This window comes from Triturus cristatus, chromosome 6 (assembly GCF_964204655.1).
Source record: "Triturus cristatus chromosome 6, aTriCri1.1, whole genome shotgun sequence".
Classification (NCBI taxonomy): domain Eukaryota; kingdom Metazoa; phylum Chordata; class Amphibia; order Caudata; family Salamandridae; genus Triturus; species Triturus cristatus.
Window position 1 is genome coordinate 952,295,418 of NC_140589.1, and position 16,245 is coordinate 952,311,662.

General features: G+C 48.2%; 1 protein-coding gene across 2 annotated transcripts in view; it reads right to left on the bottom strand.

Annotated features, from left to right (window-relative positions):
* Window positions 1-16,245, bottom strand: part of SLC18B1 (solute carrier family 18 member B1) — a 671,163-nt gene that overhangs the window by 593,201 nt on the left and 61,717 nt on the right. For both annotated transcript variants that reach the window (XM_085611645.1, XM_085611646.1), the window contains exons 2-3: window positions 7,107-7,246; window positions 6,876-6,971 (exon numbers count right to left, since the gene is read on the bottom strand). In XM_085611645.1, coding sequence (XP_085467771.1) covers window positions 6,876-6,971; window positions 7,107-7,246 — 236 coding nt within the window. The remainder of the gene's footprint in view (window positions 1-6,875; window positions 6,972-7,106; window positions 7,247-16,245) is intronic.

Sequence of the window (16,245 nt, forward strand, 5' to 3'; positions counted from 1 at the left end):
GACCAAAAGGAAAATTGTACCAAAGATATACCCATATCTTATGGGGTTAGGCAGGGGTGCATCCTGGCACCTCTCCTTTTTACTTTATATATAAACGATCTGGACACTACCCTTGTCGCCTCATGTAAAGATATCCCCCGTGCGGGGAAATATTTAGTCCCTGCCCTCTTATATGCTGATGATGCTGCCTTAATCGCCAGAACCGGAGTGGGCCTTCAGCTACTGTTAAATTCTTTCGCTGATTTTATGAAGGATCTGGACCTATCTGTTAATTTTGTTAAATCTCATGTCATGGTCATTGGCCCTAAATCTGCCAAATCCAAAACCTTTTCATGTGGGGGGCATCAATTGTCGAGAGTCTCTTCTTTTCCTTATCTGGGCGTCCTCTTTGATGATCGAGATTCCGGGGTAACCCAGATACAGGCAAAAAAGATTGTGTTTTCAAGAGCTACAGTAGGAGTCCTGGGCTTTGCAAGAAAACTGGGAGCCAGACCACTGAAGGCCCTTATCCAAGTTTACAAGGCTAAGTGTCTCTCTATAGCCTTGTATGGAGCTGAGGTCTGGGGCATTAATAATGCTAAAAGCATTCAGACTGTCGAGGATAGATTTTTAAAAAATCTCCTCTCAGTACCAATTTGTACGGCCAATTATATCGTCCACCAGGAACTAGGAATTGGTTATCTTGAAGACAGCATTGCCCTTAATCTGCCAAATCTGCCAAATCCAAAACCTTTTCATGTGGGGGGCATCAATTGTCGAGAGTCTCTTCTTTTCCTTATCTGGGCGTCCTCTTTGATGATCGAGATTCCGGGGTAACCCAGATACAGGCAAAAAAGATTGTGTTTTCAAGAGCTACAGTAGGAGTCCTGGGCTTTGCAAGAAAACTGGGAGCCAGACCACTGAAGGCCCTTATCCAAGTTTACAAGGCTAAGTGTCTCTCTATAGCCTTGTATGGAGCTGAGGTCTGGGGCATTAATAATGCTAAAAGCATTCAGACTGTCGAGGATAGATTTTAAAAAAATCTCCTCTCAGTACCAATTTGTACGGCCAATTATATCGTCCACCAGGAACTAGGAATTGGTTATCTTGAAGACAGCATTGCCCTGGCCCCGATCCTGAAATGGATTAGCATCTGGCTTAACCCGGATTTACACTTGAACCACACCATTTTGAGAGATTGTCTCTCGCTCGATCATGGTTCGTACATACCCTGGTTGAAATACATTCGGACCCTGGCCAAAAACCTCGGGAGACCAGAGCTGTATCTTTCTCCCGAGACCTTGGTAAAAGGCGACATCAACTGGTGTAAAGAAAGTTTTAGTTGCATATCCTCTTTGGCAAGGGAAGAGAAGGAGCTGGTTAAGGGTTCCGTTAGGAGCCACCAGCTCTGTAAAACAACACCTCTCATGGAACCTTATCTGGGATATGTAACAAATCCAAATCATCGTTTTCTTTTAACCAGATTTAGATTGAATCAACTATACTCATTGATCGGAGCTAAGAAAGATTGGAAAAGGGTGCTGGACCCTGGCCCTTGTTCCTGTGACAATTTCTCCCCCCAGGACATTATACACCTTTTTTTCTTCTGTGAGCACTTTATTGACATCAGGAAACGTTTCTTAATCCCAATTTTAAAAGATAAAGGCTTTGTTCAAGTGAGACCTGCTTTTTTGTATCTACAGCTTTTAAATAATGTCTGGGAAACCTTCAATATTGCAAGTTTTTTAACTGTGGTAATTCGTACCTTGAAGAAATGAACTGTACCCTTTTTAATGTTGGCATCATATTATTAATGAAATTCCTGTTTTTAATATGTATTTATTGTAGTATGCTTTTATGGTTTGCACTAAAACCGAATAAAGACTTTATGACTGACTGACTGACTGATGGTGGACATATGGGTCGTGTGGGCTATCTCGCCATTCAACTCACATCAGGGAACTGTGCAGTCATTTTTGTATGGAGTCTTGGTGGAATGAATTCATTTTGGGTTCTGGGGAGGCTGATGTGGTCGTGGGTCTGAGTCATCATGGCAGGCAGGGAGGTTATCTGGACACGTGAGTGGGAGCCCAGTGATACCCCTCCCGCTAATGCCACTACACCCTGGACACCTCATGATGCTGTGGGTGCAGGCAACATTACAACTGGACATTGGGACCCTTAGCATGGGTCCTCTGTGTTTAGCGCAGCATTGGTGTTGTCAATTTGGATTTGTGGGTGAGTTGTATCGCAGCGTTGATCATGTACTACTCATATCAGTCCTCTTGGGTGTGTCACATCTGAGTGATGCGCAGGCAGTATGCCCTCTCCTGGAATCTCCGTCTGACCTGCCCTGCTGCATGGGTCCTCATCCCCCCCATCACACATGTTGTGTGCCGCCTTTGTGTGCCTCCTACATGGACTCATTGGTTAGTTGCAATAGCCCTCACCAGCTCCATCATTGTTTTAGCATAGAAATGAGAAAGAAATATTTTTACCACCTGCTTCTGATACTCCTTATTCTGCACTTGCTAAATAGCGATTTTGGGTGAAATCGCTATTAGCGACTTTTGATGCATCCATTTGCGGGTTAATTCTGAGATTCCTTATTTGCTCCCGCAATTCTGGTTGGTGCTGATTCCGATTCGCTATCTCTCGGGGATCCCGGTAATTGCGAGTCGGTATTTTTGCGAATTTCTGGGATTTGTTTGATGCATGGGAAATAGGTGGATTGCGCTCGCAATTAGCTACTCGCAAATTTTGCGAGCTGTTTTAGGGTTGATGCATGTGCCAGAATATGACTTAACGGATGGGTTGCATATAGGAAGTATAAATTGATGTTCAAACTGAGAGGTGAACTGCTATTACCCATTCAGTAAGATGAAATATAATGGGGCATGTGCTGTTATGTAAATAAGCTTTTAAACTGTATTTAAATCAAAAGATTTTGTAAATGGTTTTAATTATGTGCAAATTGTCTGTCATTTGTAGCCCTGAAGAAGTCTCTTTACAGAGACAAAACACATTGGCTACTGAGAATCCTTTTTATCTTGTGAAGAATTGAATAAAGAGGTTTTCTAAAGAAACAAGGACTCCTGTGGATGAATTGCTACACAACCCATGCTGTAAAAAGTCAAGAACTACTTGAAAATTGATAATTAAGTGTGTGTGCTGGTCACAAATGTTTATTTGTATTAAAGGACAGGGGACCACATTAAGGCAACTACATTCACTATAAGTGATAGGTGCGAGCGTCTTTGCCTCAGTTTCTTTCCCTGTACATCACAATTTATAAAGAGTGATAAGAAATTGATTGTTAAATATGTTAGTAAAGTGAAGCAACAACATTTTGCTCTTTAACATCTTTCATACATAAAATAAAAATAAATGAAAATGAGAGTGCATAAGATATAAGAAATTATGACTAAACCTCTAATAATTTTATCTGCTTCATCTCCACAGAGCATTGTTTGAATGGCGGGTATTTATTTTGTGGGAAGATAATACACTCTCGTACTTCATTCATTGTGTTTCGTAAGATAAGGGCATAAGATAGTGACCATCGAGTTTACAACATAGTGACTTAAGAGTGGACATCTAACACCCCGAATGTGTTTTTGTCACCCCTTTAATTTTTACTAGTCAAAGTTTAGTTTTTCTTTGAATGTCTATTTCTATTCTTGGTATTCGTTTGAGAGAGGAAAACAACACTGTAAGGCATTAAAGCACTGACAAGGAGAATAAAAACTCACAGGTGTGATTCTATAAGTTTAATCAGGTAGCAATGCTTTCTATACAGACTACGAAAATATGTTAAAATAATGACTTTTTCATGAATAATAAATGTATTGTATCTACCAATGTTGTTTTTAAAAGAATGCAATTTGATTTTGTTTGCAACAAATAAAGTATGTACTGCAAATGTATATTCGGAGCACAATAATTAAGAACTGGCACTAATTTTCGAAAAATACTCTTGATTATTAAAACAGAGTGAGGATTAGGTCTACACCAGTGTACTTACTACAAAAGAGGAAATAGTCTCTCCCTCGTGCTGCTGGTCCCAATTCCAACCCTCTCCACTGCTCTTTTTTTTAACATGTTCCACAGGAGCAAAGACTAAGGTGCAATAAGTAATAAGTCTGCATCCTTTTATCCATTGCCCTTCCTTCTTCAGTTTCAACTTACATGACACTCTTCCTTGACTCCAATCATCATCATTTTCCTTGCCTCCGTCTTTCTTTCTCCTCCTGTTTCTATACTTTGTACTTTCCATTCCCATTCACCCCATTTACTTCTTCCGTTCTGCATTCCCTTCTTTCCTATTCTCCATTCCTCCTATTTTCAATATACCTTCTTTCTGCTCTGTAGCCAAATACCTATCACACCATAGTCTTTCCTGACTTTTGTCAGTCACTTTTCCTCGGTCTCTCTTAATTTTGCTCCTGCATCCCGACAGTCTCTGCTTGATCTCTGAAGTCTTGTCTTCTCATCTCTCTTCTATATGCCTCTCCCTTGCCCTTCGTTCTCTCCCGTTTTATGCCCACTCTCATCTGCCCTGTTTTCCTTTCTGTTTACTCTCTACAATTATTTCCATTTCTCTCCCAACGTTTCCCACTTCTCTTTCACCTCTTATCTCAGCCTCTCTCTTTGGCACACAATCCATCCTCACACCATCCAACAGAAAACATGGTTCACCACAAAACGTATACCATGAACCTAAGCAAGTAGTAAGGCACAGGAGCTGCCCCTTAAACCCTATATGGAACGAAAGTGATCTAGAATATAGGTCAACAATATTCCAATGAGGTCTCATTGAGAAAACATTTCACAGTTCAATGGAATCCTTAATAAACCATTTTGATAACTGAACAAGAAATATCAACAAGCCATGGAACATAGTGTAAGTTAGTTTACTGAAGCAAACTTTCAAAAGACATGAGTAAAATATGCTTGTTTAAGCAAAACAATAATTGCTCTGTCTGGAAAATGTGAACACAGGGTGTTGGGTGATATCAACGAATAGATGCCCAAGTGTGTTGCGTGAGGAACGGTAACAGACTTACAGAACAGCTGCAGAATGGACAGGAAAGTCACGTCCATCTACATGTACACACTGCAAAGTATAGTGATTATATAATGTGCCTTTGATGTCGTGATTATCAAAGGAGTTTTGGTCCCTGAATTACTTATAGGTCATCATCAGGATGGTTGATATGAGAGTTGAATACAGTAGCGGCTAGTGGGAAATCAAAGAAGTGAGGGGGGACCTAACAGACAACAGAAAACAAATAACTTACCGGCCGCTTCGCCGCTCTTCTGCTCCTCTCTGTCTCAAGTCTCCTCTGCAGGCACAGGCTCCCAGACTCCCCTGCGGCTAATCCAGATGCAGCTCTCATGCTGCTGAGAGCAGTGTCAGGATTGGCCTGAGCGACCTTGGTTTGTGCTCCCAGGGAGACGGGGAGCCTGTACGTGCTGTATCCAACCTCGGATTGGAGACAGCTCAGTGCGCCTCAAGGTGTGGCTGTACTAAGACAGCAGTCCACTCCGACATGCGCACTGATAGCATTGTCCACCACTCCCCCTCCGGCGCCGCCATCGCAATGTACTTGCCCCCAAGACTCAGCCTTCAGAGGATAAATAGATTTGAGGCTGCTGGCAAGGGGAACGGGGGGCTTTGGGGGAGTTTCTTCACCATAGCTGACCACCTCTTCTATTCACAGCACTTCCGATGGTAGTACCGCTAGAATACCTACAAAGAAAATTCGCACAGCAGGACCATACAGCACAAATACCTGTCAATTCGCACCACTGCCAACCTTGAATGTACATGGATATACCAGAAGGATGCGAGACCTAATCCTCCACCTTGATGGTATGTGTAATATACACAATCATGCACATTAGTAAGGAATGGAGATCTAATTTGTCTAATACGAAATATTTTTTCTCTGTTATGTACAACAACACTTATATCTTTTCTCAAGCTAACAGATGTTTACGACAAAATACGTTAACTCTTCTCACATCCTTCAAAATATTTTTGAAAATTTCTACTATACTAAGAATATTTCCTCTATAACGCACCAGTGGAAAGTAGCAGTAAACAAATTAACGCACAAATGCTTACAAAATGTATTTCTAGCCTTTTGATTTTTTTTATATTATATTACCCCAATAAAAGGCATTTTGGGGTGTTGATAAATAAAACATACAAAAAGCAAAATGGATCTGCCAACTGGTTCATATATTGTCGCTTAGCAAACATTGGTAAACCTCAGGCCTTTTGGTTTTGCCGGTGATTTATGTATCATTATTTAAATATTTTCTCCAAGCCAAGTTCAGAAAAGAATAAGTGCAAATAACTGGCATTTTCTTTACTAAGCAGCCAATAAAACTTTAATTCAGCGAGTCCTATAATATGTACAAATTCTCAAAGACATTTGTGTACTTGAGTTAAACCTCGATGAGTACATTAAGTTGTTCAGGGGGACAAAGTCCTCAAAAATGCAAACACAAATGTAGAGGTAAGCAGAGATAGAACATGAATGTTCAGCCAGGAGTGCCCAAGGGGCAGCAAGTGGTACCCATAGCTAGTCCTTTGCTGATCCTGGAACTGTTTCTGGCGCCCTTAGTTTCAAGGCTCATGAAAGCAGCAGCTTAACAAGAAAGTAAAGAGGATTCTAAGACTGCAGTTACTTTCTGTAGTGTGCACTCCTTGCCTTTCCCCTACCTCCTTAGCAGAACTTGGCAGAAATTAAAGGAGAAAAACTCTGAAAAGAGTGTCAAAAGCCTGATCAAAAGTGAAAAGCTGCACAAAATCACTTATGCTAGCTATAACATTTTTCTGAGTAGACATTAATGAAATTGTATTCACAATTTAGAAAATTACTTACATATTTTCCCAGGACTAACGAAGATATGAAATTGAAAAAAGCAAAGCATCCAAAAATCAATCCAACTATAGTATTGCTAACGCCTTTCTTCGCAGCCTGCATGGGGACACATAAAAACAATAACACAAGGAGCATGAACAGCAGAGCTAGTAGGGTTTACAATGAGCAAGTGTGTGATCACTACATGATTAAGCAAATATGGACTGCTTGATGTAAAAAGGAACCACTTACCTCCTGAGGAAAAAAGGGGGCCAGAATAGAGTAGACGATCATTGAACTAAAGTTAATTGAAGCACAGGAGATCAGGGTGAAAATCTGTGTTCTTGAAAGCTTTCCAGATTCCTCTTTGAACCCATCTGGTCTTTGACTCTCTGCAAGAAAAATAATGAAATTGGAAATAATGAAATTCTGGAATACAATAAAGGAGGTGGCAGGGTATTAACTTACACACAAATTAATATGTGAGGGCCTTGTAAAGCTGGCACCAATGATAATTCAGGGACTAGTAGCATTGACACAAATCAACAGCCCTTCTAAGAGAAAAGTGTGTGTTAAGTGTTTAAAACAGCACCAAATAAAACTAATGTCAAGAAATCAAACAACAAAATTCTCACATTAATTTAGTAAAATGAAAAACATTTAACAAGTAAAACAGCCCCAAAAAGGTCAAGAAGGTATAATGTTTAAAGTTCAAAAGTCGCAAATCCTTAAGAAAGTGCTAGTGAAGGTCAAAGAACACAGGTCCCTAGGTGTATTTTAAGGTTCCATGTGATGGAATGCAGGCCCTGTAAACTTACAGAGTTACTACGGTCAACAGTCTTACATTTATACCTCTGGAATCATTTAGATCCTGGCGGATGATCCGGCAGTCCACCAGAGGTGCTGAGCTCGAGACCTCCGCAATACAGGGAGAGAGCGGTGTCCACAGGTCACGGTACAGGCAGCGGCGTCGGTGACGGCGTTGTTGTGTATACCAAGGTGGCGGTGTAAATTGAGGCGGAGCGGAGTGTGGTGCCCACAGGTCATGATGCAGGCAGCGGCTCGGTGGCGATGTAGGGCGTTGTTGTTGGTGAGACCAGGGTTGCGGTGTAAAGTGTGGCGGTGCCCTCTGCAGTGTCTTCAGGTCACAGAGCCTGCAGAGCCGGTTTACCTATTTCCTCTGTGGCAAATGAAACATCCAGTTCCAGAAGCCGGTACCCAGAAGAAGTTTAAGTCTTTTATTTCCCTGAGCCTTCCAACAGAAGGCAAGCTCTACATCAAGCCCTTCAAGATACTTAGAAAGCAGAAAGAACAGTCCAGCAAAGCACACAGAAAAGTGGTAGTCTCTCCTCACAGGTCTTCAATCTCTTCTTCCTAGCAGGTTCCTTAGTCCAGCAGTAATCTAAAGTTCTGGAGTCAGGGCCCCATTATGTATACCACATTTACCTTTGAAGTTGGCACAAATAAAGTTCCACTGGCATACATAATCCAGTTCTGCCTGGCTCAGGTCCGGCTCACTCCAGGGTGTTGTGACAGCATTGTGGAAGACAGACACAGTCTATTCAGGTGCAAGCAACAACTCCTCCCACTACTCTTTTTTGTTTTGTTTTCCAAAACCTTTATTGAACACGCAAAGTCCATACACAGCATAATGCCCACAACCATCCGTGGCCGGCAGCGTGTTACAGTATGAAAAGGAATAAAAACATCATTGTACACAGCGTGATGCCAACAACCCAAGAGGGCCGGCCGCGTCAGGAAACAAATACAGGGCACGCTGGCTTGTGGAGGAAGGGAGCGCAGTCCCCCACAATCAGAAAGAAACAATAAATTGAAAACACTAGCAACTAACACCAGAGAGAGAGCGGCGTGGAGAATTTTAGACGGGGCGGTAGCCCAGAGAGCTCCAGCACAATCAGAACACCGCCCCAAGTGCGTGAGCACCGCAGGGGACACCTCCCCCGCACGGTCATTCTCCCCCGCCCCAACCACAAGCACACCACGGCATCCAGCGGGTTACGCTATCCTCTCCGGACTTCACCATTCCCATCAGGCCACCCGCCCACAGCCCGTGCCCCAGGGGGTCCCCAGACCCTCGCACTCCCAGTCTTGTGTATCCCGGTCGTCTAACTGTGTGGGGAGGGAGGGGGAGCCGCGTCGGACACCAAAGGGGTGCGCATCAAGTAACTCTTCAGTGGGCCCCATATGTCTCGAGGTCGGGAAGCCGTCGGAAGGAGGTCAGGGAACAGGTCTAGCTGATCCTGCCAAAAAATCATTGTTTCTAGCCAGTCCTTGAACTTAGGTGCCCTCCCCCATCCCATCTACAAGCCACCTTCCATTTAGCCAGGAGAAAACAGATTGAAGCGAATCTCCTATGTGCCACCGGGAGCAGTTCCGTATAACCCAATATGCCCATCAGCGGAGTCGGCGGCAGCGAAGTATCTAGCATTTTTCCGACCGCTTCAAATATGTGCCCCCAATAGTCCTGAAGGGCCGGACAGCCCCAGGCCAAATGTAGCACATCAGCCCCATCAGCCCGGCATCTATCGCATCTGGCATCCCCTCTCAGGCCATACCGATGCAGATGGCAGGAGTATAGTAGTATCGCTGTAAATAATTGTAGTGAGTTATGCGCAGTCTGCTACTAGCAGACACCTTCTCTGTCTGCGTGCAACAGTAAAGCCACTCCCGATCCGAGATCTCCTGTCGCAGTTCACACGACCATTTAACTCGGGCGTCGCTCTGCGATGAGCTTATTTCCCCGTAGAGGGACCTATAGAGGATGGACACCAAGTGGGACGCAGTCCCCGCCCTCAGCAGCGTGCGCATCTGGGGGAGCACCTGCGGCTCCTGCGTGTATTCCGGGGTGCAAGCCCGTATTCCCGTTCGCAGACGGGCATAGAGAAATGTTTCCATACCAGTTGGCGGTGGGTCGTCGCACAGCTGCTGCAGCGTACCAAATCTCCCGTGTTGATATAGATCCCCCCCACGTTTGTATTCCCCGCTGTCGTTTGAATTTTTGGAAGACGCCCTCCTGCAAGAGGGTCAGTTGGGGATGATTCACAAGCGGCAAGCGGGGGGAGTAGATCATAGGAGCCTGCATTTGTCGTGCAATCCATCGCGATGCGCGCACCGTGCAGTCCACAGTTGTGGGAGCTTTTTCTCGCTGCAGTGTCTGCTGCAAAACCGCGCCTTCTATCGGAATGGGGTCCACCAGCCAATGCTCCGTGGCCAGATGAGCAGTGTATTTCGGGCCACTAAACCAATAGTGCGCATAGTGCGCCTGCGCGCACATGTGGTATAGTTCAAAGTTGGCCAGCTCAAGCCCTCCCATCGCGTACGGACTGGCCAGCGTCTCCCATTTTATTCTCGGCTGCTTGCCACCCCAAACAAGTCGCAGAAGCTCCGTCCGCAAGGCAGCGAAGAAGTATCGCCCTTGATGGTAGGGGATGTTTAAAAAGAAATACAAAAACTTAGGTAATACTACCATCTTGACTAGGGAAATCCTGTCAGCAATGGACAGCGGCATTGCTATCCATCTCGTTATTGTATCGCGTAGTGTGTCGATGGCGCGCCCATAATTGTCTCGAATCAATTCCTCCCTGTCAAGGGTAACGGTCACGCCCAAGTATCGGACCGAAGTGTCGCACCATTCCAACGGGTAGTCAACCGCAAAGGGGGCAACAGCCGATGTGAGGGGGAGTATTTGAGATTTCGACCAATTGATCTGTATTCCAGAGAGTCCCCCAAACCTCCCAAACTCCCGTAAGAGCGGGTTGAGGTTGTGCTTCGGGTCCTTGACATACAGGGTGACATTGTCCGCGTACAGCGAGATCAGGATGGGGCGCAGCAGACATCTCAAGGCCTTCTCCTGATGGTATTGGCGCACCTTAGCCGCCAGCGGCTCCATCGCTAAGGCAAATAGCAGCGGCGATAGCGGGCACCCCTGTCTGGTGCCCCGAGACAGTGTTATAGCCCTAGACGTTTGACCATTAATTTGCACACAGGCCACCGGAGCAGTGTATATCAGTTGGATCCAGGCAGAAAAACCCACCGGGAACCCCATACATCGGAGCACCGCGTGCAAATATTCCCACTCCACCGAGTCAAACGCCTTGGTGGCGTCCAAAAATATAGCCGCTAATGGTATCTGCGGATCCACCTGCTGAATAATCGAAAAGAGGGTACGGAGGTTGTGCGACGTGGAACTCCCGGGGATGAAGCCCGCCTGATCTGGCAAGATTAACTTGTCCATAAGAAGATTCAGTCGATTAGCCAACAGCTTAGTGAGGATCTTACTATCCACATTGATAAGGGACAAGGGCCGGTATGAGTCACACCTGTCAGCCGGCTTTCCCTGGTTCTGAATGGAAATGATGAGGGCTTCCCTCATTGTGCGAGGCAAAGACTGCGCCTCCAGTGCCTCTGCGTATACCTCCTGCAGAACGGGGGTGAGCTGATCTATGTACAGTTTATAAAAGTTGCTCGAGAGTCCGCCGGCCCCAGCGCCTTTCCAGACTGCAGCTGAAAGACCGCCTCCCTGAGTTCGTCGTTTGAGAAAGGCTCACATAGGAACTCCCTCTGCCTGTCTCCCAGGTACCCCAGTGTAATGTCCCCAAAAAAACATGGCAGGTCCGCTGCATTGATCCCCTTGGATCTGTATAGCTCAGAGTAAAATTCAGTAACGGTCTGTATTATCCGGGCGCTATCTTTTTGGCATTGGCCTTCCTCATCCTCCACTTCAAGGATATAATTAGCATAGCGGGGCATTCTGATATCCTGAGCTAATGCTTTCCCCGGCCTGCCCCCTTCCCCGTAGCGTCGCGCCTGGGCGTATTTCCCTCGGAATTTCGCCTCCCTGTCCGCCGTTTCTGTGTACTCGGTCAGCAGCTCTCTCAATTTGGCTCTCCTTTCTCCGGTCTCTGTCTGCCAGACGTTCCCCTCAAGCTCTTTGAGCTCCTCCTCAAGCCGTCGAAGGAGCCGCCGGATGTCCCTCAACACCCCGAAACTCTTGGAGATGCACACTCCTCGCACGGTCACCTTGAACGCCTCCCATACCGTCTCCACCCGCTCAACCGAACCTCTATTTCACTCAAAAAATCTGTTATGGCCTCCCCTAGCTCAGTCTTGAACACTTCATCCAGCAGCGCCTCAGGGGCCAGCCTCCATCCCCTTGAGTCAGCGCGCAAGCTGGGGACAACTATAGAGAGGCACACCGGGGCATGGTCAGACAGCGTGCGAGCCAGGTGTTCCACGTCTCGTACCAATGGGCAGATCCCCCGGGACCCAAGCCAGTAATCTAGTCTCGACCAGGACTCATGTATCGAGGAGTGGAAGGTGCCCTACCGCTTCCCTGAATGCCAGTGTCTCCAGTTGTCCACCAACCCGCCGTCCTCTAACAATCCCCTCAATGTCCCCTGGCTGCGTTTATAGTGATGGGGCTGGTGAGAAGACCTGTCCTTAGCAGGATCGCAGACCGTATTGAAGTCTCCGGCCCAGAGCACGTGAGTGGCCCCAATGTCCAGGATCTGCCCCCAAAGTGCAGTCAGTGTGTCAGGGTTATCTATGTTGGGGCCAAAGTAGCTAACGATGACGATCGAGTGCATTCCGAGGGTGCCCCATATCATGCAATATCTGCCCTCTCCGTCACTCCGCGTTCCTCCACAGCGGAAGGGGGTACCCCTTTTGATCAGGATGGCCGTGCCCCGAGCATATGTGGAGTATGCCGAAAACACCCTGCTGGAAGCCCACCGGCTGCCGATGGTCGGGGCACATCTAGGGTCAGTGTGTGTCTCCCGCAGCGCCGCTATGCTAATGTTGTGTCTGTCGAGGTAAGAAAGAATCTGTCTTTTCTTCCTAGGGTCCCACAATCCCCGCACATTCCAGGATAGAAGCTTCACCGTGTGTGGTCGTGTCCCCTCCATGTTTGCGACACCGTGATAGACATGGTCGTGCGTGCGTGTCTGGTATCCCCCACATTTTCCTCTCGTCGCGTGTCGTGTAGTGCATTGCCCATTATCCCCCAGGATTGTTGCAATGCTCTCAAAGCGCATCGCGATCTGTTCAGATAGGGACCTGCTCTCTCTAGTTCATAAGGCTCTCCCACAACTGTGCCCCCCACCCCTCCCACCCACATCAGCGCCCCAAATGCGCCGGCATCGCGTTGCCCTCCCATCATGCCCCCCAACAATAATACAGGCCCATGGCTGAACAGTAGCATCGGGCTATATGAAACAAAGGAAAAAAACAAACAACCAGGTTGGTTAAAGCTGTCTGTCCTTAAACAGTGGGGACCTCCCATTGTGGGGCGCTGGAGTGCCTCTGAAACCCTCGCATCCCGTCAGACAGCGGGACTCCCCGTTCCCTCCTCAGCGGATCTGAGGTGGAGGAGGGTCAGGGTGGAGGGCGCCCAACCCCGTATCGATAGTCCCCTTCATACCCGTTCTGTTCAAGCACTTCTGTAAGGCCCATGTAAGGCGGATCATAACTGGTACCCCAGCACAGGATATTCCCACGCCATTAATTTATCAAAGCAGTACTTCCCATGCCCAGGTACTCATCTGTCCGCAGTTGCGTAGAGTCTCGGCTGCATCCTCCCCAGTTCCTCCTGCATGGCTTCCTGCACTTAGCCGCCACGGCCAAGTAGATCGGGACTCGCCCCTGCCGCAGCGCACAACCTAGTCGTCTCCGCAGTCCGTGTTGTGATGATGTGTTGCCGTGGCACAGAAAGTCTTGGTTCGGACTCTCCCTTCCCCACCGTTCCACGCTCATTCTGTGTCTCTCGGCGACTGGGATGCAGATCTCCTGCCATCGCCGTCGTGTGCCAGGGGGGTCCGTCGCAGCGATTTGAGGAACTCCTCCGCCTGTTGCGGCTTGACGCAGATGATCGTGCGGTCTCGATGGCGAATCCTCAGCTTGGCTGGATATAGGAGGGCATATTCGACGTTAGCCTTGCGTAATTTCTGCTTCACCTGGACGTATTTCTTCCTTGCCTCCTGGACGGCCAATGTGAAGTCCGGGTATATGGAGAACGAGTTCCCCTCATACTGCAAGTTCGGTATGTCACGCGCTCTCCGCAAGGTGACGTCGCGGTCTCGGTAATTGAGCAGTCTTGCCACTATGGGTCTCGGTGGCGCTCCAGCCGGAGGTCGTGGGCCCAGTGACCGGTGCGCTCGCTCGACTGTCAAGTGTGCGGAGAAGGAATCCGCCCCGAGCGAGGAGGTTAGCAGGCGCTCCACATAGTCCTCCATTCGCCCCGTGGCTGTGGTCTCCGGAATCCCTATCAGGCGGATGTTGTTTCTCCGGCTGCGCGCCTCCAAATCCTCATTTTTGGCCGCTATCACCTTGAGCAGCTTATCCATTTGTGACATTTGCTTGGCCATGGTCGAGGTGGTGTCTTCTGTGTCGGAGATCCTCTTCTCAGCTTTCTTAAGCTGCTCCTCCTGTTTGTCCACTTTCAGCACCAGGAAGTCAAGGCGATTATTCATGGTGTCTATCTTCCCCGAGAGGGCGTTTAAGCTCTGCTGCATTGCCATGAGCATGACCTTCAGTTCCTCAGTAGGGGAAGCATCCAAAGGAGTCTGCGGCGTCGCAGCAGGCGCACTCGGATCCTCGGTGGCGGAACGCATAGCTGACTTTTTCCCCTCAAACGGCAGCTTGGTTTGGTGCGCCTCTGCCTTCCCCATAGTGCTCCCCACTCAGCCGTCCACACAGCAAGGCTCCTCAGCTGGTCACACCGCAGTACCGAGCCTCTTCGGGCCCGCAATATTCAGACCGCAGCGCACCCAGCCCACTCCTCCGTGCAAATCGCCAGCACCGCTTTTTCAATCCACTGCGCGTTTGTGGCTTGGTTTGTGGAGCCCCGCCTGGGTCAGCTGCAGTCTCCGCTCTCAGGGGGGACCGGGATCTCTCACCGTCCTCGATCCTCCGTGGCTCTTGTCAGGCGGACTCAGCCCAGTAGGAGGTCCTCTCGCGCCCGCTCTGTAGGATTCTCACCGGCCACCAAGATCAAGCCCAGCCGCAACGCGGCGATCTTCGGCCCACACCGCAAGGCAGCAGGACCGTCCTCCGCACCGCAGCCCGCCAGCCGCGCCACTCCCACCGCCGCATCAGGGCCAGCCGCGAGCGGAGCGGCTCCACAGCCCCCAGTGTCCGGTTGTCGGTCCGGGCCTCCTCAGCAGCAGCCTCCCGCTTCACTTTTCCGTGCTCCGCACCGGAGGGCCTCAGCCGCCCCCGCGTCAGGGAGGGGCCCCAGCAACCCAACGCAGGTCACGATCAGCACCCGCAGGCCCTCACTCACGGGCAGCGCCGTCCAGGGGGTCGCGTCGCGCCCGCCGCGCACTCCGGCCCTGCACAGCGTGGCCGCACCGGTCCCAGCGTAGGTGATGCAGCCGCCGCTCACCTCCAGCAGTAGCGGGCGCGCCTCCCCCGGCCGCACATCAAGCCGGATATCTTCGGGCCGTTGCTCAGAATGACTCCATACTTTCAGCGAGTCCGCCGCTTCGTTTTGGGCGCATATCCCCGTGGTTCTGGTTCCGGGCGAGAGGTACTGCAGCACATAACTGTTGAATAGGCGGATCGGGCGGCCAGAGCCTCACGTGAGTGCGGCCATCTTGGTCCGGCGCCACCTAGCGCCCCCTCCCACTACTCTAAGTGCAGCAGGGTCTATTTGGACTGGCTATGAGTCTCTCAGGAAAGGCAGGACACAACTCAACCCACCATGGTGTGTGTGTAGTGTGAATGCACAAACCAGTTCCTGTCAGTCTAAAACCCAGACAATGAATACAAAACAGGCAGAGGCACATAGGATGGTTAGACAAGAACATATAACAAAAAATCATATTCACTAAAAGGTGTACTTTCAAATCCTGAGTTCATCCTAACCTCCATTTCTCTATTTATTTATTTTGCAGATGTATATAGCGCGGACTCGACCCAAAGGTATTGGAGCGTTTAACATGAGCACCAGTTATGTTACACAAGGACGCATTCATTTTGTTTGGTAGACACAGGGAGATAAAGTGATTTTTCCAGAATCACAGGATGTGGAGTCGACCCTGAGGCTCGAACCTTGGTTTCCCAGCTCCAAAGTCGAAAGTCTAGCTGTCAGATCACATCCTCTCCACCATCCTCTCCTCTTGTCTCAATGGAAAGTTATGTTTGTAAGATGGTTAAAATCAACTCTCAGGTCAGCCTATGGGACAGATAGCCTTTCAATAGTGAACAAGCATTGGCAAAGCCAATAGGTCTCGCCTTTGGGATCTTATAATTTGTTTGCAATGTAACAGTTGTTTTTTCACTAAGGATTTTGTTTTGGACAATTAAACTTTTTTTTGTTGCTTTTATTGTATATGGAAATAAGTTTTCTAGCAGTTTGCTAGCTAATCCCTGA